The sequence below is a fragment of the Labrus mixtus genome, chromosome 21, assembly GCF_963584025.1.
Source record: "Labrus mixtus chromosome 21, fLabMix1.1, whole genome shotgun sequence".
In the NCBI taxonomy this organism is placed as follows: Eukaryota; Metazoa; Chordata; class Actinopteri; order Labriformes; family Labridae; genus Labrus; species Labrus mixtus.
The window spans coordinates 16,728,261-16,749,401 of record NC_083632.1 but is presented as its reverse complement, the minus strand read 5'-3'; the positions used below and the strand labels follow the sequence as shown (position 1 = coordinate 16,749,401).

Below are 21,141 nucleotides of genomic sequence, written 5' to 3'. Positions count from 1 at the left end.
AATTTCCTAGTAATGAATTTAGACAGGCAGATTGCTCCAGCTGAAATTATGTATGTAACTATTTTTTTTGGATTAAGACTTGTTAAACCAAAGACGACTCCACTGGGCATACTGGAGTAGAATTTGTCCCCATTCCAGCATCAGCCAAAAGATACATTGACTGTTGTGATTTGGACCCTCTGTTACAATTGAAAAGATTGTACTCATGGAACATTACTCCCAGTGGGCATTGTGATTCCTCTTCAGTCTAAGATGTCCTCTACACCACTAAAAATGTTTTAAAGGAACAGCGAATCTCCACCATGGAACACAAAGTTAAACTTCGGGGATATCAACCTATCCATTTATTGTTAATCAATTTCACCTGCTTTGGTGTGAATGAAAGTAACTGGTGCAATAGAGAGTAAAAATCAAGGCAACCCAAGGAATTGGGTTTTGCATGTGGTGGTTGCAGACAATTGCTCTCTCCTTACCCTTCCTGACTGATTATTCTCTAGTTTTGTGTTCTGCTGGTGTCCTTATTACTGGTAGCATTAGGTGGTAACTGCAGCCCTATCAGGTTGCACAGGAAGTCCAGATCCCCACAGGGTGGCTTATTAATACATGTGATCACAAGAAGGTTTACGGTCTCCCAGCACATTCTCAGTAAGATAGAGATCCCCAAGTACAGCATCTGTTGACTCATCAGGGTCAGACATGCCCAGATGCTGAAATATACACAATGAAGATGAAATTCACGCAAAGGCTGTGATTTCAATTTGTTACTTAGATTTCCGGTGTGGTTTTGAATCCAGCCCTCAATGGGTTGATGACTTGTATTTTCTTTGTAACCTTATATTTTTCTCAACAAATTATAAAATGTACATCAGCAAAGATTTTCAATTCGACTGATTTCTTCATCGAGATCTGATGTATGGTACATTAGTGTTCCCTAAATTTTTTTAAGCAGCGTACAACCACATGGCAGCTATGAATTGTGTAATACTCTTAGTTTATCTATTGCAGCAAAATAAATACAAAGCTTGTTTGAAATTCTCACTGCATTACAACAGAACATGTTTTTGGGGAACCAGATAGTGACAATAAATGAATGGTCATGATATATTTACAACTAAACTTCATATTTTTAAAAGGGAGAGGGGACTGACTATGAAAAATATATAAATTAGGAGGCTTGGTATTGAATGTGGAGCACACAGCATGTATACCAAAGCTCAAAGAACTTGACATAATTGGTTGGGAACATTTCATTTTTTTCACGACCTCAGAAAAAAGGGTAGTTATACCCACATCACTTACAGTAGGTGCAGGCCAGTTCAAGCAGCAGACTGAGGAAGAAGTTAAGCCCGCACTCTTGCTCAAAAGCCACAAAAAGTGTCAACATTTTCTGAAGAAGACCTCAAAGTTTTCTTTCTTGTATCTTCAATCTTCATTTTCTTTACAATCCACATTATAAGTAAGCAAAATCTCTGCCACAACAGCTGTGCTGGGGGTAGTGTTGGAACATGGACACCAATAACTACCACAGCTATAGGACATCTACAGTATAGGGGAAAAAAAAAATCAAATATTTTGGGAAACTTGTGTTTCGCTCTAATAAAGGTTTTGGGATATGGAATCCCTATTGAGGTTGTGTATGTTGGTATTAAAGAGTATTGTATCTGTGTAAAATATGGTTGCATGTAAGAGAAGAATAGAAAAGTGATGCCTTCCTTTAAGTAGAACCTTCCAGTTACTGTCTTTAGAAAACAATAAGTTAGCCTAATTTGTCAATATTTGTCCAGGGTGGTATTCCTGCACACCGTGTACTTTTTATTTCCAAACTTTATGTTTGACATTTTATGATGGAGATTTAGGGCCACGTTAAAGAATGTTCTTATTTTTTATGAAAGGGAATCTGTAAAATCTGCATTTTTTTTAAACCAACAAAATATCAAATTTTTCGCGAGACCTGATGACCGTGGAAAGTTTGGTGAGTTTTCGGGCACGTTCAGCCCCTAAAAAGTGGCTGCAAAGAGGAGGAACAATAAAAAGAAGAAGAATAATCGCTAGGGTTTCAAGAGGGTCCTCGCACGGTTCGTGCTCGGGCCCTAATACAGCATATTGTCACAGTAAAAGAGTGTGTGTGTGTGTGTGAGAGAAAGGGAGAGAGAAAGAGAGGAGAGAGAGAGAGTTACAATTGCAGCTGATTGGCAACAGCTGTACCACTTGCTTGATGAGCTTTATAAAGTCAAACACGTCCAACAGGTATCATTTTCTCTTGGTGATTGAAGCAATGGGAGTTGTTTGGGTTTTTCATTTTTGTGTCCTGACTGTTTGGCTTGCCAAAGGTATTTATATTTCTTCTTTTGTGTGTTGTGCCTTCAAGTATCACGTCCTTTTGATTAATACTAAAGTCATTGTCTTTAGGTTCTTGTTGGCTAGCTACTGACACAAAAGAAAGACGGAGTAATGGTAAGGAGAACAAATTAACAGGTGATGATATCAGTGACTAAATCTTAAGTGAGTTACTTTCTGATCATCTTTTTGTGCGACAGATCAGCTCTCCATAAAGAAGGCCCTTGAACGTTTCCAGTTAAAGGAGATTGCGTTGGAGAAACGTGCTGATGAAGGTCAACAATTTCTATTGTATTTCTTTGTCTATTTGATGTGGAAGTCCAGTGACATTGGTGCTGTAACATTTAACCATGGTCCCACATTCACTGCTCTTAACTTGCAACACCTTCCAGTATTTACACAGGCTTTTAGTCTGTGTAAAAACTGGAAATTAGAAGTTCAAAGAGCCTTTTTTAATATTTTGTCTGGTGTTTTATCTACTCTCACGATGCCAAACCACCTCATTGAAACTTAATTGGCCATGCATTACAATATTTTGGAGGAAGTCGCCTGTTTGATAACACGCGTTATCAGGTTTGTGGAGAATCTTATTAAATGTGAATCGACATGTTCTTAAACTTTGCTGCTCCCCTTGAGTTCCAGTAGTTAACGTCCTCCTCACTCATTTACTTCCTGTATGTGGTAACCAGCCACATGTATTTTGCTGAAGTTGCTAACCTCATGTATACTTTTGCTGTTGCCAGAAACTTAAAAGAGCACGTTTAAAGATGTTCACAGCTTGCACTCTAAACCTGGTGGAGAAATTTGGGTTAGTTTATTAGGAGAAAAAGAATAGATTCAATTGTAACTGAAGTTTGGTGTAAAGGAGAAAATCTGACGTTAAGCTATATCACCCAGCCCTAGTCATGTGCAGTTTTGTCAGAAAATAACTATTTAATTTCTAACTTGTTTGTCACTTTCAGTACAACTGGAAACCAATGAAGTGGAAACTCAGGCTGTAGCTCGCCGTGTGCGGCTTCAGGAGAAGCTCGAGACCAAGGGAAATAATCTTCAGCTGGAACAGCAGAAGTGGAGTGACGGACCCAACATCAAAGGCGATGGCAACATAAACTGGACTTTTGTCGACAGCAACGCTAAAGGCTACATGGATGACTTCAACACGATGTCTGGTGACAGCAACTTCAACGTGACATCTGGAAACGGCAACATGCCATCTGGCGACAGCAACTTCAACATGACGTTGGGCAACATCAACATGGAGAGAAAAGGGTTCTAGACCAGATAAGTAAGGCTGGCCGGAAGAGACGTGTCTCAAAGAACTTTCTGGAGATTCCAAACCTTAAGTCAACCTTGTCAAAATCAGGATCTGAATTGGTCTATTGAGACTCATTCAAGTAGGGAATAGGTTGTGGGATCTATGTAAGAGTTCATTTGCATCACAGATGTTTCTGCATTAACCTGCTATGTCTTTTTAAATAAAATGGTTAAATTGTATATTCTGCTGCCTCAGATTTTATTTCAAGATGAGTTATTACACTGCCAACAGCTCTGGTCCCTTATTAATAACCTGTTACTTTTGACTGGTGTAGCATTCTGGGTGATGTGTAACTTTCATTCCAGTTAACTTGGATAAGGTGCAAGGCTACCTTAGCATAAGAGTCTACAGGTACTTAATATCGTTTTTTTTTTAAATAAACGATTATCCAAAAGCATTAATAAGTCACAATATAATTAAGCACCTTGGGACTTGACTGACTGCACTGCTAGTCACACAAACTCAATTTCCTGGTAATCAACTTAGCGAGGAAGATTGCTCAAGTATGCTCCATCTGAAATTATGTATTTTACTAGTAACTATTTTTTTGGATTAAGACTTGTTAAACCAAAGATGACTCAACTGGGCATACTGGAGTAGAATTTGTCCCCATTCTGGCATCAGCCAAAGATACCTTGAATTTGGACCCTCCTGTTACAATCGAAAAGATTGTACTCATGGAACATTACTCCCAGTGGGCATTGCGATTCCTCTTCAGTCTAAGATGTCCTCTACACCACTGAAAATGCTTGAAAGGAACAATGAATCTCCACTATTTAACACCAAGTTAAACTTTGGGGATATCAACCTATCCATTTATTGTTAATCAATTTCACCTGCTTTGGTGCAAATGAAAGTAACTGGTGCAATGGAGAGTAAAAATCAAGGCAACCCAAGGAATTGGGTTTTGCATGTGGTGGTTGCAGACAATTGCTCTCTCCTTATCCTTCCTGACTGATTGTTCTCTAGTTTTGTGTTCTGCTGGTGTCCTTATTACTGGTAGGATCACAGAACATCCAAATGCCTTCGTTGCAATCTCTGGGGATTTTAATCATGCCTCTCTCTCTACAACCCTCCCGACTTTTCACCAATTTGTCATGTGCCCTACCAGAGACAATAAAACACTGGATTTACTGTATGCAAACACACAGGATGCATAGAGATCCACAGCCCTCCCTCCCCTTGGTAGGTCAGACCATAACCTGGTTCTGCTTAGTCCCACCTACACACACACTGTTCAGTGGCAACCGGTAACCACGAGGACAGTCAGGAGGTGGTCTCAGGAAACCAATGAGCTCCTGCAAGGGTGTTTTGAGGCTACAGACTGGGATGTGCTCTGCGAACCCCATGGGAATAACATTGACTCCATGACGGACTGTATAACTGACTAAATCACCTCCTGTGTCAATAATGTGGTACCTACTAGGGAGGTGAGGTGCTTTGCAAACAATAAACCCTGGATCACCAGTGATTTAAAATGTCTGCTAAATAAAAAGAAGGAGGCATTCAGGGACGGTGACAGTGAGTTGCTGAAGAGCGTACAGAGGGAGTTGAGGCTGAGAGAAAACAAGGAGGCATACAGGAGGAAGCTGGAGAGCAAGCTCCAGCAGAACAACATGAGGGATGTGTGGCACGGTATGAAAACCATAACCGGCTTCAAGGTGAAAGGAATTCAGGCAGAAGGTAGTCAGGAAAGGGCCAATGAGATGAACGTGTTCTTCAATAGGTTCAGCACGAGGCCTTTGGCTACCTCCCCGGCCCCTGATAGCCACACAGACCCTACATCCTCCCCCCTCACAAAGGCCCCCCCTCCCCCTCCCCGCAAGTTACCTGGACGGCACCCACTGCCCCCCCAACAGGCTCTGACCCCCACCGTGCCCCACCCCTAGCACCACACTTCTCTGGCTTGGTCTGTCTGTCTCCAGTAGCCAGGTGAGAATGCAGCTCGAGAGACTCGGCCAGAACAAGGCAGCAGGTCCAGATGGCATCAGCCCCAGAGTTTTTGAAAGCCTGCGCAGGTCAGCTATGGGGCATTCTACAGCATCTTTTCAACCTCAGCCTCAGCCAGGGGAGGGTGCCAGTGCTGTGGAAAACATCCTGCCTTGTTCCGGTCCCCAAGAAACCCTCTCCCTCTGCCCTCAATGACTACAGACCAGTTGCCCTAACATCGCACATCATGAAGGTACTTGAGAGGCTGGTCTTGGCCCACCTGAGACCACAGGTGACCAGCTACCTGGACCCATTGCAGTTTGCATACTGCCCAAGGGTGGGGGTTGAGGACGCCATCATCTACCTACTCCACAGAGCCCACTCTCACCTAGACAAGTCTGATAGCACTGTGAGGATTATGTTTTTTGATTTTTCAAGTGCTTTTAACACCATACAGCCAGTACTGCTACGTGAGAAGCTGGAGCTGATGCAGGTAGACACCACCACAACATCGTGGATCATGGATTACCTGACTGACAGACCACAGTTTGTGAGGCTGGGGAGGTCTGTGTCTGAGCGGGCGGTCAGTGGCATAGGAGCACCGCAGGGGACTGTGCTGCCCCCTTTCCTCTTGACACTATACACCTCAGACTTCCAGTATAACTCTGAGGCTTGTCACTTACAGAAGTTCTCAGACGATACTGCGGTAGTCGGGTGTATCAGTGGTGGAGAGGAGACAGAATACAGGATGCTGGTGGATAACTTTGTTGCATGGAGTGGGAAGAACCACCTGGTGTTAAATGTAACAAAGACCAAGGAAATGGTGGTGGACTTTAGGAGGGACAGGCCTGAGCTAAGCACCATCTCTATCCTTGGGGATGAGGTGCAGGTGGTGGAGTGCTATAAATACTTGGGGGTGCACATCAACAATAAACTGGACTGGAAGCACCACACAGAGGCTGTCTACAAGAAGGGTCAGAGCAGACTCTACTTCTTGAGGAAGCTTAGGTCTTTTAATGTGTGCAGCAAAATGTTATCATGTTTTATCAGACTGTTGTGGCAAGTGCCATTTTCTTTGCAGCCGTCTGTTGGGGCAGCAGCATCAGGGCTTGTGACTCTAAAAAGCTTAACAAGCTGATTAGGAGGGCTGGCTCTGTGCTGGGGACTCGCTGTGGAGCCCCTGGAGGTGGTGATGGGGAGAAGGATGATACAGAAACTGTTGAACATTATGGACAATAACATGCATCCCTTACACAATCTCGTGTGTGAACAAAAGAGTGTTTTTAGTGGGAGGCTACGGCAGCTAAGCTGCAAAAAGGACAGATTTAAAAATACTTTTTTACCTACTGCAATTGCACTTTATAACGAATCCCCTTTAAGTAAGGACAGAAGATATTTAAACTTTTAAACTTTAGCCTGAGTTGCATATATCAAACTGTATTGTAGGCTCATGTTTTTTTTGTATGAGTGGGATATGTATGTATATATGTGTTGTGTTGAGTGTTTGTATGTATGCTGGCTGCTGGAACACCTACATTTCCCTGCTGGGATGAATAAAGTATATCTTATCTTATCTTTATTTATCTTAGTTAGGTGGTAACTGCAGCCCTATCAGGTTGCACAGGAAGTCCAGATCCCCACAGGGTGGCTTATTAATACATGTGATCACAAGAAGGTTTACGGTCTCCCAGCACATTCTCAGTAAGATAGAGATCCCCAAGTACAGCATCTGTTGACTCATCAGGGTCAGACATGCCCAGATGCTGAAATATACACAATGAAGATGGAATTCACGCAAAGGCTGTGATTTCAATTTGTTACTTAGATTTCCGGTGTGGTTTTGAATCCAGCCCTCAATGGGTTGATGACTTGTATTTTCTTTGTAACCTTATAATTTTCTCAACAAATTATAAAATGTACATCAGCAAAGATTTTCAATTCGACTGATTTCTTCATCGAGATCTGATGTATGGTACATGTAGGTGTTCCCTACATTTTTCTAAGCAGCGTACAACCACATGGCAGCTATGAATTGTGTAATACTCTTAGTTTATCTATTGCAGCAAAATAAATACAAAGCTTGTTTGAAATTCTCACTGCATTACAACAGAACATGTTTTTGGGGAACCAGATAGTGACAATAAATGAATGGTCATGATATATTTGATGTAATTGACACCATTCTTCATAGTTATACAGGGAATGTTAAAAAACAAATATCGTAATAATGACTAATGTCTCCGTCATAAAGCAAATGAGGGCGAAAACCAAAATGGTAAACGGCAAAATAAAACGAAGCAATAATCAAAACAGTTTAGGCTTCTTAGTCGACACTTCAGGTCAAGTTGTTTTTGGTGTTTTTATGAAACTTTGTGATAACCACTTAAAAAATAATATTCTCAGCTGTGATGTTTTAAATCAAGTCAAACTGCATCTTAGGTCCATGTGAATAATAAGGGAGGAGTCATCTCAGCGCTAGCAGATTCATCTGAATCAAAACATCAAATATGTCAATCCAGCTCAAAATCCATTGTAATTACTACGCACCATTTAAAAATGTTTCTCCAAGTCAGGAATAAAATAATATATGAATAAAATGTATTTAAAATGTGCAGCTTTATAATATACATTACAGTGACATTTGAATGTGTAAAAATTTTTACTGTATAGACTTGACTTTTTAGCATACATGAAGTTCATGAATAACAATGTCAACAGTACCCAAAACCTCCAATGTGTACTGTGTATAATATGAACTTAGTCCATGATTAACACTTATTTCTGCTCCCAGTGAGGTCATTGGTCGAGGTCCCAACCAACATGGTAACTGCTTTTATTCCACAGTGCAAAAGTTATAAAGTGTCCACGATCTTCAGTCACTTTCGAGCCTCCAGCAGCATTTCCTCCACGGTCAGTAATTTCTCTCTGGGTTTCCCAATGGCTTCACCCTGTTTCATCTCCACAATGTCAATCTTCTCCCAGTCTGAGAAAAGCACTGGTTTCACTCCTACAGAAGATGAAAAACCAACAATGTTTAATTGTAGTTCAACACGCATTTGACTGAACCCACAGGGTCAAATCATTGTAACTCTGTAATGTAAAGTAATGTAAAGCACTTTATGAATGTTCTCTTATTGAGCAGCCTGCATGTGTCATGTGTCTTTAGATTATTTTTTTATTTAGCAATCGCAGGAAAATCAAACCTACCACTCAATCACCTTATTTGAGCTTGAATCGTGATGTGTAATTCTGTGTACACACCAAACGCGAATATAATCGAATAATTATCAAAATATTCAACTTCAGCGGCAAATTCGCTTGACGCCTTGACGCGACAGACAATCATCATTGACAGAAGATGATGACAAGGCTGACGTCAGGAATGGAGGAGAAACATCTGGAGCTGCACAACTGGAGTAGTTAGCCTGCAGTAGCACTGAAAGCGGTCGTAATCCTGAAGAAAGCGGTGAAGAAAACAGTGATATTCACAGAGCTGTGTGCAGCTCCAAAGGATGTTGTAAACACAGAGATCAACAGGTAAAAGGCAGCGATAACAGTATCCACTGTGGCTGATTATACGAGAAGGAGACGAAAACAAACGCTTCAGTGTCAGAGGGGCGAAATTTTGCTTCAATAAATTTGATCAACGCGACGGGAATATTTTTTTCGGGTTTGGTGTGTTCACAGCATAAGTCAGCAGGTAAATAAAGTTTGTTTATAGCACTTTTTACAGACAAAGGTCACAAAGGGCTTTACATCATCAAGTACAACATACACATAATAAAAAAAATTAACAAACAAGTAAACCCGACCGATTAATCGGCCAGCCGATAATATCGGCCAGCCGATAATATCGGCCGATATTATCAAATCCATTAAACAGTATCGGCTAATTTTATTGCAGATATGCGCCGATATTACAAGATTTATTCACCAGTCAAATAGCATTTCATTTGAGTAACGTTGTTTTACATTAGCATTTCTCTTTCTGGCTGTCACCAGCAGAGTCTGCTATATGGATTATAACAAACATTACTACTCTCCAGAGTGTCAAGCAGTGACACACGTACGTACATGAGCAGTTACTTTCCAGTTGAGTGACCGCCTTGTCTTGCCTATATACTGTTTATCTTTTGCACAAGCGTATGATAACTGCATTTGAGCCATCAACACAATAAATGTGTGAAAATCTATCCCTTAAGATCGGCCCAAAAATGTCCATATCTGCCGGGCCCTACAAATGAGTAGTTCATGGACCGACATTATAAAATCCTGCTTTGACCCAGGAACAATAATTGCCACAGATCAATTGGTAGACTGGGAGGACATTATTAACCATACGCTTGTCTAAACATGAATGTTTTCAGCTGCTTTTTGAAAGACTCTGAAAGCCAGAAGAATGTAATGAGATGGGCAGGGAATTCCAAGGATTGGCAGTATGGCCTCAAACCCACATTCAACATGAGTCTTAAAATGTGTCTGTGGGACAGACAGCAGGTGTAGGGTGTTTGACCGTAGTGAATTGGCTGGTGAATACAGGTGGATGACTTCTTACAAATATGGGGCCTGACCGTGAAGGACTCTAAAAGTGAGTGTGAGAATTTATCCAACAAGCCACAGGGAGCCAGTGCAGAGGTTTCAGTGTTGTCTGCTCTGAGGTTGTCAGAATTAGATTTGCACATATTCACTCAAATCAACACAATATTTTCCGTGTGACATGGCGAGCCATCATTTAATGTGGACCGGCACACTACTGCAAGGTTGTAGCGCTTTTCTAGACTTCTGACTAATCAAGCGCTTTTACACCACAGGTCACACATTCACACACAGAGGCTCCTATGTAAATCAGTCCATCAGTGTTTCATAATTCAGTCATACACATTTTGTATACCACTGCCGTAGCAGTAAATGGTAAATGGACTTGAGCTAATAAAGCACTTTTCTCATCTTCTGACTACTCAAATCACTTTTACACCACATGTCACACCTACACATTCACACACTGATGGTAGAGGCTGCTATGTAAAGAGACCATCAGAAGTAACTAATCCCATTCATACCACGCCGACGAATCAGCAGGAAGTGTCTTGGCCAAGGACACATCTAACATGTGGCTGCAGGAGCAGGGGTTCGAACCCTCAACCTTCCACTGGCTCATTCATTCCAAGAATTATCTTTGTTTTTTATATTGAAAGCCCATAAACATCTTCTTCAAAAAGAGATCATACTTTTCCTTACTCTTGGCGAGTGTTTCTAAAAGTAATTGAGTTATTTGTGAATTAGTCGTACAACGATCACTAGAGGTCATCATACCAGGCCTGCACATGTAAGTCATAGAAGCACTTTCAACGCCTTTGATCACTAATTCTGTAGTAGCTGAGGTCAGATTCCAAACTGAAATATTGCAATCAGTGTCCAATCTCTGAGTGAAAGGGCCAGAGTATCGTGGATGATTGGCATGACCGTCTGATCATAGCCTTCGACTGGCTTTTATATCAACTCTCTGATCAGGTAACAGAGGATGATTTAACAACCCGGTACAGTACCTCTCTTGTCCAGCAGAGCACTGATGCTTTGTGAACCAGGTTTTGCAGCAGATACAACCAACGTTCCTGAGTCCAGGTCTTCCACCAGGGACCTTGCAGTATCAAAACTATTGTTCATGGTGGTGGCGATCACTCCAGTGGGCCCTGTTTTCAGCCAGCCACTACAATATAGACCTAGAAGACGAAAGATTCACACGTTTTTGGATACACGTTTTTTTTTTTACAAAGTTTCTAGCTTGCTTAGTGGTTTTATTCTGAAAGGAATTTACCTGCAGCTTGTTGAACACGGCCCATGTTGTTCGGGACGATGGCTTTGCGTTGGTCAAACGGTACTGACGGATCGATGGGGAGGCTCTTGTAGCCGATACTGCTAATGACCAGGCCACAGGTCACATCCTCCACTTCTCCAGTGAGCACTGCCCGGGATGCGTCACCTGAACCCTGAGCGGACAGAGGTAACTTACATTATTCAGACCGATGTACTGAGCGGCTGCACATCAGCATGAGGGGGATGCTGAGATTTAAAACCCTAATATGTATTTTTTTACCTCCAACCTGTTGACTGCCAATCTGATGCCAGCTGTTCTTTTGTGGTCAGGGTCAGCCAGGATTTCAACGGGACTCCTGAAGAATCTAAAGCCCCAGGTGCGGGATGCCTTGTTCCGCCTCTCCCGCTCCTTTTCTTCTGGGGTTTCCAGGGCCGTCTTTAACATCAGCTCTGTAAGACGCTTCCTGGGCCTTGGTAAATCTGCAACAGCACAGATACTTAAAATTAAGTTCTGTGACATTTGTTTGCCCTCCAAAACATTGTTATTTGGACTTTCCTTGACTTAAAAACTCTTAAAGCTATATGAACAGCTTTTATTTATTGGTTTAGTTTTATTAAATATTAAGGGGATATAGTCCAGAATGTCAATGGTTGTTTGGTCTAAGAGTTTAGTTTAGTTTTTTTTTACAAAAATTGTCATTGACTTCTTATCCCAGGAGTTCAATTTATTCCCCAGATAGTCTACCAACACGTAAAATAGTTAATGAACTATTTTTAGCATTTTAATGCATGCTTGATCTGCCCATTTTTGAATAGTCCAAAAACTGTGCAAGTGTGGCTGTGTCTTTGAGAAATGAGTGCATATGAGCATGTCTCATTTAAATGATTTAAAAACCATGCAACCACAACACTGACAAAATCAGAAACCACAATACTGTTTTAGAACTGGCAAAGTTGGTTTATTTGTCAGATTCAAAGAACATACTTGCAGCAGTTGCATAAAAAAAGTCAGAACTGTTGTGTTAACAAACCTCTAACAAAGCAGAGATTTTGGGTCCCAGAGTTCACAGTTAGTACATGACACAACCACCCAAAGAGCAAGAGGTGTCAGAATGTAGCACTCGATGTCAGACATTGAGCCTGCTTTCTGAAGTTCTTCAGAAACCACCAACCAGTCATAGTGGCAGCAACGCTAATATATCAGGCAATCCAACAGAAACAAGCACCAGTTTCTTATCACCCTTCACTGACTGCTTACCCTGTTTAACAGAGGTAGGATCAAGGTTCTCACAACTAGCCACTCGCAGTGGAGCGAGGAGGCTGTGCTCAATCTTTCCCTGAACATGCTCAGCAGTATCAGACAGCACCAATGTCATTTCATTAGCAAGGACAAGAACAGGCGGATGAACCATCCAGCTGGATGATTAATAATGATTCTCAAGGACTTTACTGAACCTGCAGCTTCCTATAACAACAGAAAGCAGTGTTTGTATTTACTGGTTCACAGTTTCCATTCCTCATACGGCACATGGCCTATAGGTCTCAATAGGGCTCGTCTATGCTGTTAAACCACAGCACACATTTCCGCTGACTATTTTCAACAGCCACTCTGACCTTTTCAAAGTCGGGTTTCTTTTTTTTTAACTCACACCTTCAACATGTCTTTATCTCACAGAGAAACAAACAATTCAACCTGTCTTGCTTTCTTGTTCTACTTCATGATAATACATTTCTTTATGTGGCCTATCGTGAAGCTTATTGACTCCTGAAAGATGAACACTTCTACTCTTGCCAAGTGCACGCATAGAGTAAACGGCTGAGACAGTAAAAAGGAAGTCGAAACCTCAAAGAAGACGTACACTGACAACACCTTACCTTTAAGGGCCTCTGTGACACCCTCGAAATCAGCTGCCATCATCTCCGGTCTGGTATCCCGCAGGTTCACCATTTCTCTGAGCTCCTGTAGACGAGGAGAACAAAGAAAATAAACAAGAGGCTGGAAGAATTGGGGGGTTTGTAGACAGACTAGGGACACATTTTAGTGCTTGAAAAACACGGTAGTGTGTATTTTGCATAATACCGTATGTGACCCTTAAGAGATAATTTGACAAGCTAAACAGCTTTGATAATGACTTTAACATAATGAATAAACAGTTATAAAGTAAGAGTTAAATATTTGACAAGTACAGATTCTTGGTTGGTGGTAGCAGGACGTTTGACTTTATGAGCTGGAACATCTGAAGAGAGAGAGGAAATACAAAGCGAGATCAGGGATGACGTGCTGCAAAGGAACGAGGGCTGGAATTGATTGAGGGCGTCGAGGGGAAGACTACTAACTGAGCCATCCTGCGTCTCTTATTAAGTATTTTAGAGCTGGCTGGCAACTTTTAGAAAACTAGTCAAAGAAAGTAAGACCTTTTAAATATTCAGCCAAAGAATCCCAGCCTTTCCTTCAAGCATCCCTCCAAAGCCACAGTAATGTAAGTAAGGCAAGAGGTGGCTATAGCTGAAAGATGTTTTTTCATTTTTTAAAGGTTTGATAATGGTGAATGTTTTTCATTCTCCTCTCTATCAAACCATAAACTGTAAATAAACATGGACTGAGCCCGAGTGATGTCACACATTGTCACAAACGGTCTGTTTTGGAAGCCATCCAGGCGGTTGACTATATCACACTTTCATTTTAATTAAAAGAAAAAAAGATAATAAAATGGGCTTTTTGTGCCTTTAATGGAGAGATAGGACAGTGGATAGAGTCAGAAATCAGGGAGAGAGAGAGTAAGGAATGACATGCGGGAAAGGAGCCACAGGCAGGACTCGAGCCTGGGCCGCCTGCCCGGAAGACCACAGCCTCCACACATGGGGCGCGCGCAACAGCCACTGCGCCTTAAGCGCCCCGACTACATCATACTTTTATGATGAAGAGATGGAGCTGAGGCAGGCCTCATGCCTCCTGACAAACCGCCAGAACACGCTCGCTTGCAGTCAGATTGGCCACGCCCCTAATTATACACAACTGTACCATTCATAAAATCAAAGTTATGAAAAAAATTCATACCCCTGCACAGTGTGTGACGATAAAGACATGAACTAATCAGACCAGATCATTTTTTGAGTGTGTGTATGTGACATGCGGGACTTTTGGAGTCAGCGTCACAAGCAGATACTTGAGGAACTGCAGTTTTTTTCATTTGTGAATTGGCTTCAGAGGTGGCCGTTTCTATCAAACTAATTCATACCTTTATCGTGCAGGCGACCTGGATGGGTCCTCTCCTGCCAACAATCAGCACCCTGCGGACGTGGCTCTCAGCCAGAGCCTCCAGGGCGGGCTGCGTGATGTCAGTTTTCTGCAAAAAATAAAAAATTATCCATTCCAGCTTCTTGAATAAATAGGCAAAACTACTGTAAGAGGGCCAATAATTGCACATTCTTTAGTGTCCTGTTATTTTAGGCTGGAGTTGTAACCAAAATTACAAGGTATGGTAAATAGACTTGAGCTTGGAGAGCGCTTTTCAATCCTTCAGACTACTGAAAGCACTTTTACACCGCAGGTCACACCTACACATTCACACCCTGATGGTAGAGGCTGCTATGTGAAGAGACCATGAGAAGTAACTAATCCTATTCATACACATTCACATGCCGCTGACGTAGCAGGGTTTATGAGGCTCACATCGAGCACATTACAAAGCCAGAATTTCACTTTTTACAATACTCCAATTGTGTGTGTTCAGCTACATATAGATATGTTTTAGATTTGTCCATGATCCATGATTGTTTGTGAGGCTGTGCGGGTTGTGCAATAGTGTCATGGTGTTCCTATATGTTTTTTATATTCTCTTATCTCTCATGATGTGTTTTAGCAGATCTTGTGCAATAAATGTTGTGTTGTCTTGCATTGGAATGTGCCTGTTTACATGTGGATGTGTTTTTCTATTGTTTTTATCTATTGATTCGAATGGAAGTGACGCACTGTGAGTCCAAGACAAATTTCCCGTATCATATATTAAACATGCAGCAGTCACTCCTTATGAATACCATTACCCCCCCCCCCCCCCCCCCAACACAGCTGATCTCACCCGTGTCTGAAGCTCGACTTGTCTCTGTTGAAAATGTTCAGAGCACTGTGGTTTGGTTCATCCTCACTGTATGATCTTTTTTTTTCAAACTTTCCATAACATCTTTTTATCTTTATGTTGATGCAGATGTATTCAGGTGGTGAAATTATGATAAATCATTTGGTCTGTTATTATCATATTTAAAGCAGCATTGTTTTTACTCCTTGCCAAAGTTGCTTGAAGAGCTTTTAGGATTCTTATAGCCGATAAAAAGCCAATAGTGCAACGTCAGTACCTGCCAATAAAGTCAAGATACCAGGCAGTGCAATGTTTAACAAAAACATTAAACAACTTCTCTTCAGGTTGATCATCTTTACTACATTTTATATTTTTAAACTATGCTTCAAGCAACCAGTGAGCATCCTGTGATCTGCCAAAGGACGAACAGTCAAGTTTCTTTTGAAAATGTTACGGTCAAGAATAAAAAACCCATCTCCTCTATTTTTTACATCTTATCTTGGATAGCCAAGGCTGTGTGTTCCTCACCTTTAAAATGTCAATGGGACACAGCAGGATTCTTGCTACATCCAAGGCCACATTGCCCTGTCCCGTTACCACAGCTGTTTCACAGCTCAGGTCTGGACTCAGCTGCATGGAAGAGACATCAGAAAGAATCAGAGATTTAATGATAAAGGAGCAGAAATGAGTTCATAGAGGTGACAGATTGAATCATCTCTCACATGCTTTGAGCTGAATTTTTACCCAAAGTATAAGGAGGCATTCACTTGACTTAAACCATTAGGCTTACCTGTCGACAACTTGGGAGTCCGTTGTACCAGCCCACAAAGTCTTTGGCAGAGTAAACACCAGCCAAGTCTTCTCCTGGCACCCCCATACTCCTGTTTCCCTCGGCCCCATAGCTCTAACCAACAAACAAACAAACAAACAAACAAACAGAGAACCACACTATATAACCACAGACAATACAAAGGCTACATGCAGCATCTCTCAATGTTAGAGCCCTGTTATTTTATATATTTATTTTGTTACTTATTCTTCCATTTTTCTGCTTGAAGTGTTAAAAAAACATTATGACCAAGACATTAGCTGATGGCTGATTAAGCCTCAGGGTTGAAGCTGTAACAATCAAGCTGACCTCTCTTTTAAACTGCTCAGACTAGAGTAGAAATGATTTCATCCTTATGATGTCTTATGTCACACAAAAAAAAAGAAAAGAAAAGAGATGGTGTGAAAAAAAAAAAATTATACTATTTCAAGCCAATCTTTATTCAAATTGCTTCATCATCATGGTCATGTGAAGGCGCCTTCACTACAGTTTATAATGTGTTTCTTAAAGTAGATTCAAACATAGACAGAGAACTTCACATGATGCAGATATTTTTAAGCCAATGAGGCGCTTTGCTTCCTGTCAACTAAATAAGGAACAAAGACTGCAGAGCTGCAGCTGCTTGGACCCTCATCATTGCTGCTCGCTGCTCTTCTAGTTTCAAGCTGAGCAGCATTGGGCTTTCCTGTTCTTACCAGTACGACTGCATGGTAGGCTTGCTGTAGCTCTTCGACGCTCACATCCTTCCCCACGTTTACATTACCATAGAAGCTACAGCGGGAGTGTTTGGCCGTCTGTGTGAAGGTGTTGATGACGTTCTGAGGGGGGGGGGGGGGATAAAAAAAAAATAAAAAAAATCAGAATTATTAGAACTGAGAGGAAAGAATTTCAGAGTTCCTGTAGAGGAGATTAACCTCTCCTAAGATTGATTTAGCTGTTGACCTATTTCAGTCTGCAAAATGAAGTTCACCATGGTTAATGTATTTCACAATAGTACAGGGACCAGCTTGTTGTGGGAGCACTTTTGAAGATTAGTCATTGCACATTGGTAGGGGTTTTAAAAGTCTTACAATTCCTGTTTGTAGTGTATCCATGGATGTGCATTGAAACTTAAAAACATGGTGAGGCAAATTCTAGAATTAAAATTGAATCCTTGGGGTTGCGGATATAGTCTAGCAGGTATGTCATGCGCCCCATGTACAGAGGCTGTAGTCCTCGTCACAGCAGCCTTGGGTCCAAATCCATCCTCTGCCCCTTGCTGCATGTCATACCCCCCCTCTCCCTCCTCCCAACATTTCCTGTCTCTCTTCAGCTGTCCAATGCAATAAAGGCAAAAAAAATACCGCAAAATGTCTCTAAATTGCATCCTGATGTGTAAGAGATTGTATAGAGTTAATTCTATAATAATAATAGACTTTACTTGGCATGGACATCACAGATACATTGGATAAACCAGATGCATTGTTTAAGTGTTTTAGCAAGCATGCTAGTTCTCAACACCTGTCCAAAGGTTTGAAATCCAACTTTTTTGGTTGCAACTTCTAATTGGATTGAGAACTAATACAAGCATGCATCACTAAGTGTAATGAGTTTATCTTTACTGTCCAACACTTTGCTGTCACTTCCTTTTAGGTCACACTGCACACCGTCAAATCACAAAGCCTGCAGCCTGACTCCACATCTGCACAAGTGGGGAATGGCTATTTTAAAAACCTGCTGACAGGCATTTTCTTAATTCAAGCATGAATTATTAAAATACCCAAACAGCATAGTATGACCATCCTTTCTCATAGACACATATTTAGCATTACACACCTTGACCTCGGGATGATCAGGGGCCACTCCAAACCTGACCAGGCCGAAGGGGACTGGCAGCCGCTCATAGACGTCCACCTCAACATCTTGACGGGCCTAGGAGCAGGAAAAGGAGAGACACAATGGGAAAAAGGAAATTTAATACATTTAATACAGTAGAATAGAAGCTTTTAGAAGTATGCAATTGCTGGGGAAAGGTCTCCCTATGGTGGGAGTTGTTTTTAGCTTTTCATAGAACAGTGTGGCTCAGTGGATGGCAGTGGTCTGACAATTGTTCCAACTTTGGGATTCATAGTGAAATGCTGAGATTAAGCAAAAATATCTATGGACCCATGAGGATGAATGAGAATGACTTTTCTTTGTCTTTTGACGGGTGGAAATATTTGCCCAATACTTTCTGGTTTCTGACAATACTTGACAAACTAAGAAATGTTTCCATCAGCATTACATGTGTTTAATATGTATTGCTAATGGGCTGCTGTCTGAGAGGGACTTGTCCTTCAGCCAAGTCCAAACAACTTGTTATTTTAAGTCACATCGTTTTACCAGTAGCCAGCCGACTCCAATGAAAAGGAAAAGAGGAACTCAACACATGTACAATGAGCATAAACTTGTAAAAAAAACCATCAGAAAATGATTCAATAGATGAAGGAATGTTAAACTATTGAGAGGTTTTTTTCAGAATTCATGGTGGTTAATCTTGGAAAGTTGAAGAAGTAAATTTCCAAACAACAAAATTCCAACGATAAAGAACATTCATGTACGAGTTTCACAATGAGACTGGAATGAACTTAAGTTATGATAACTGCTACATGAAGCATAATAAAACTCATTCTCTCCTTCATCATAACTCACACCATTTATAGCATGGCTATAAAAATAATAAAGATAAAATAACTCCAGCTAAATTGTAGGCAATGACTAGGCATGTATTGCTTCATCATAATAAACCTCATACAGTTTTGTATCAAACTGTATTTTAAGATATATTTGTGATCTGACAGGTGGGTCAGAAATACGATCTTTGTAGAAACTTTCAGTTTTTCCTGTTCCTATTATCACAGGCCTGTGGGGGTTTTAGGTAACGTCATTTATTTATAAAGCATCTACTTCAGCACAAAAGGTGAAATCAGTTCATGTTTGAAAGGAGAGGAAGAAGGGAGGGGCATACGATGTATTTGCCAGTTTGGATTGATTATTTGTCTTGGACACACCTTGGAGCCCAATCATTGAAAGAACATAAAACAGCCATCAGTAAACACCTTTAGTGAGAACATGTTTTAAAAATGTCGGCAGGAACATTTTCATTTTAGTAAAGCTGAAACTTCTTAAACTGAACAGCCTTAAAATATCAAATAAACTAAAAACTATGTCTTGTTAAATATGTCATTGACTTTGTTATGATAAAGTTGTGTTTAAAAAAAAGCATTTATTTAAAACGATGGTCTTTAGGTGAGATTTATAGTGAAATCACAGCAATGTGTAAAATCATTCTTAAAATGTAAGTTTGCACATGACTGCAACGATGTTTGTTGGTTTTTACACTTCAAAACACACACAGACATCACCTGTGTGTCTGTTTATTACTTTTTGTATGTCCAGTCAGTGGAGACTACTTGTCTTCTGCTTCTCGCCTTTCTTCATTATTAAAACAATATTGTGCTTTTTAGGATGCTCTGTTCTTTAGTTTTGTTCTAATGCCAGTGTGTTCGTGTGTGAGCATTGAAGATTTAACCATCTCCAAGGACAGTGGCGGTCCCCAGTCTCTAGTAGGCTACCTTTATTTTGAGGGTCGCTGGCCAAAACGATTGGGAAGCCCATCCTAATGTCAAAGTAGGACATACCTTGATCAAATGCTGGGCTGTGTAGAATCCAGCTGGACCACCTCCAACAATGCACACCTTAGGACTGCAAGAGGAAAAAGATGCCGCCTTTCCTCTCCTATTCACACCTGCAGAAACAGCAGAAAATTCACTTTGGACTGAAATATGTTTATCAGGCACTCCCAAGATAAGTTCATGGGCAGGGAAAGTGCTCCTGACTTGTGTTTGAAAAAAAGAGTTTGTTAGATGACATTTAACAGAGATTAGTGCTGGTTGCTACATTGGGTATGTGCCGAATTGTAGAGTGAATTCTCTTTATTAAAGGTTTCTGATAAATTCAATCAATGTGTTACAAAAGCAACTTAATCACCTTTTAGTAACTAAATGTTGTGCTGCTTTGGCAGGAGAATGAACTCTGCAACTCTGCAGGGCTAACTTATCATTATAATAAATACAGAAGAGTTCAAAGAAATCCTCACCATCATGATGTCGACCTGTCCATCTACATGATCCAGAAGTCCACAACTTCAGTCCAGAAAACAGCAGTTTATGGCCGCTCATCTTCTTCCCTGACTAAAAGGCTGTCTACCACAAAATCCACTGTGTTTGTTCCCCCCTGGCTCCAGACAAGATGTGTGACTTTAAAACCAACAATAGGACATTCACTGTGTTCTTTTCGTGGTATTTAGTAAGCTGTTTCGCCTTGCTGCCACTGCTTTGAGCTGTGGACAGTCAGCAGGACTGAGAGCTAAAGCCAAGGAAAACAACGTTTGTATTTCCTGGATATTATTCGGAGACAGGCTCACCTAGCTACCTGATGCTAACAGCTATGCCTTTTTTTTTGCGTACTGAAACGATTTTTTTGTTTGTTTTTGCCAATAATAACTTTATAATGTAGTTATTTTGTTTTATCATTGCAACATATTTCAAAGCTACACCTTGTGTTACACCCACAACTGTCCGTGGAGGCACGACAATTCGCTGCACAGGGTTCCGCAGGAGCAGTGTACACGAGTGTACATCAACTAAACTAATGTTTAGAGTACTTTTAGCTGTGATTTATTCCTAAATTTGTTGTTGTTGTTGTTTTTTTGTCTTTCTGGAGGCCGAGAACAGCATTTCATATTTTTGCATATGTATGCAGATAAGGAAAATGACAAATAAACAGAATATTCAATCTTGAAACAGCACTATTCCTCTGTG

General features: G+C 40.9%; 1 protein-coding gene and 1 long non-coding RNA gene across 2 annotated transcripts; one reads left to right on the top strand and one right to left on the bottom strand.

Moving 5' to 3' along the window:
• Positions 1-2,253: 2,253 nt before the first annotated feature.
• LOC132954925 (uncharacterized) lies at positions 2,254-3,370 on the top strand. The gene is made up of 3 exons (XR_009665870.1): positions 2,254-2,330; positions 2,410-2,612; positions 3,300-3,370. It is a non-coding gene; the product is annotated as an uncharacterized LOC132954925 (long non-coding RNA).
• Positions 3,371-7,901: 4,531 nt separating this feature from the next.
• fdxr (ferredoxin reductase) lies at positions 7,902-20,883 on the bottom strand. Its single transcript, XM_061028228.1, has 12 exons — positions 20,418-20,883; positions 19,960-20,066; positions 18,116-18,211; positions 16,996-17,118; positions 16,262-16,375; positions 16,000-16,101; positions 14,635-14,742; positions 13,271-13,355; positions 11,676-11,875; positions 11,397-11,568; positions 11,128-11,301; positions 7,902-8,588 (listed from the first exon to the last, which is right to left on the bottom strand). The coding sequence occupies exons 1-12, from the start codon at positions 20,497-20,499 to the stop codon at positions 8,458-8,460; spliced, it is 1,494 nt and encodes a 497-aa protein (XP_060884211.1). The 5' UTR covers positions 20,500-20,883; the 3' UTR covers positions 7,902-8,457.
• Positions 20,884-21,141: the final 258 nt, after the last annotated feature.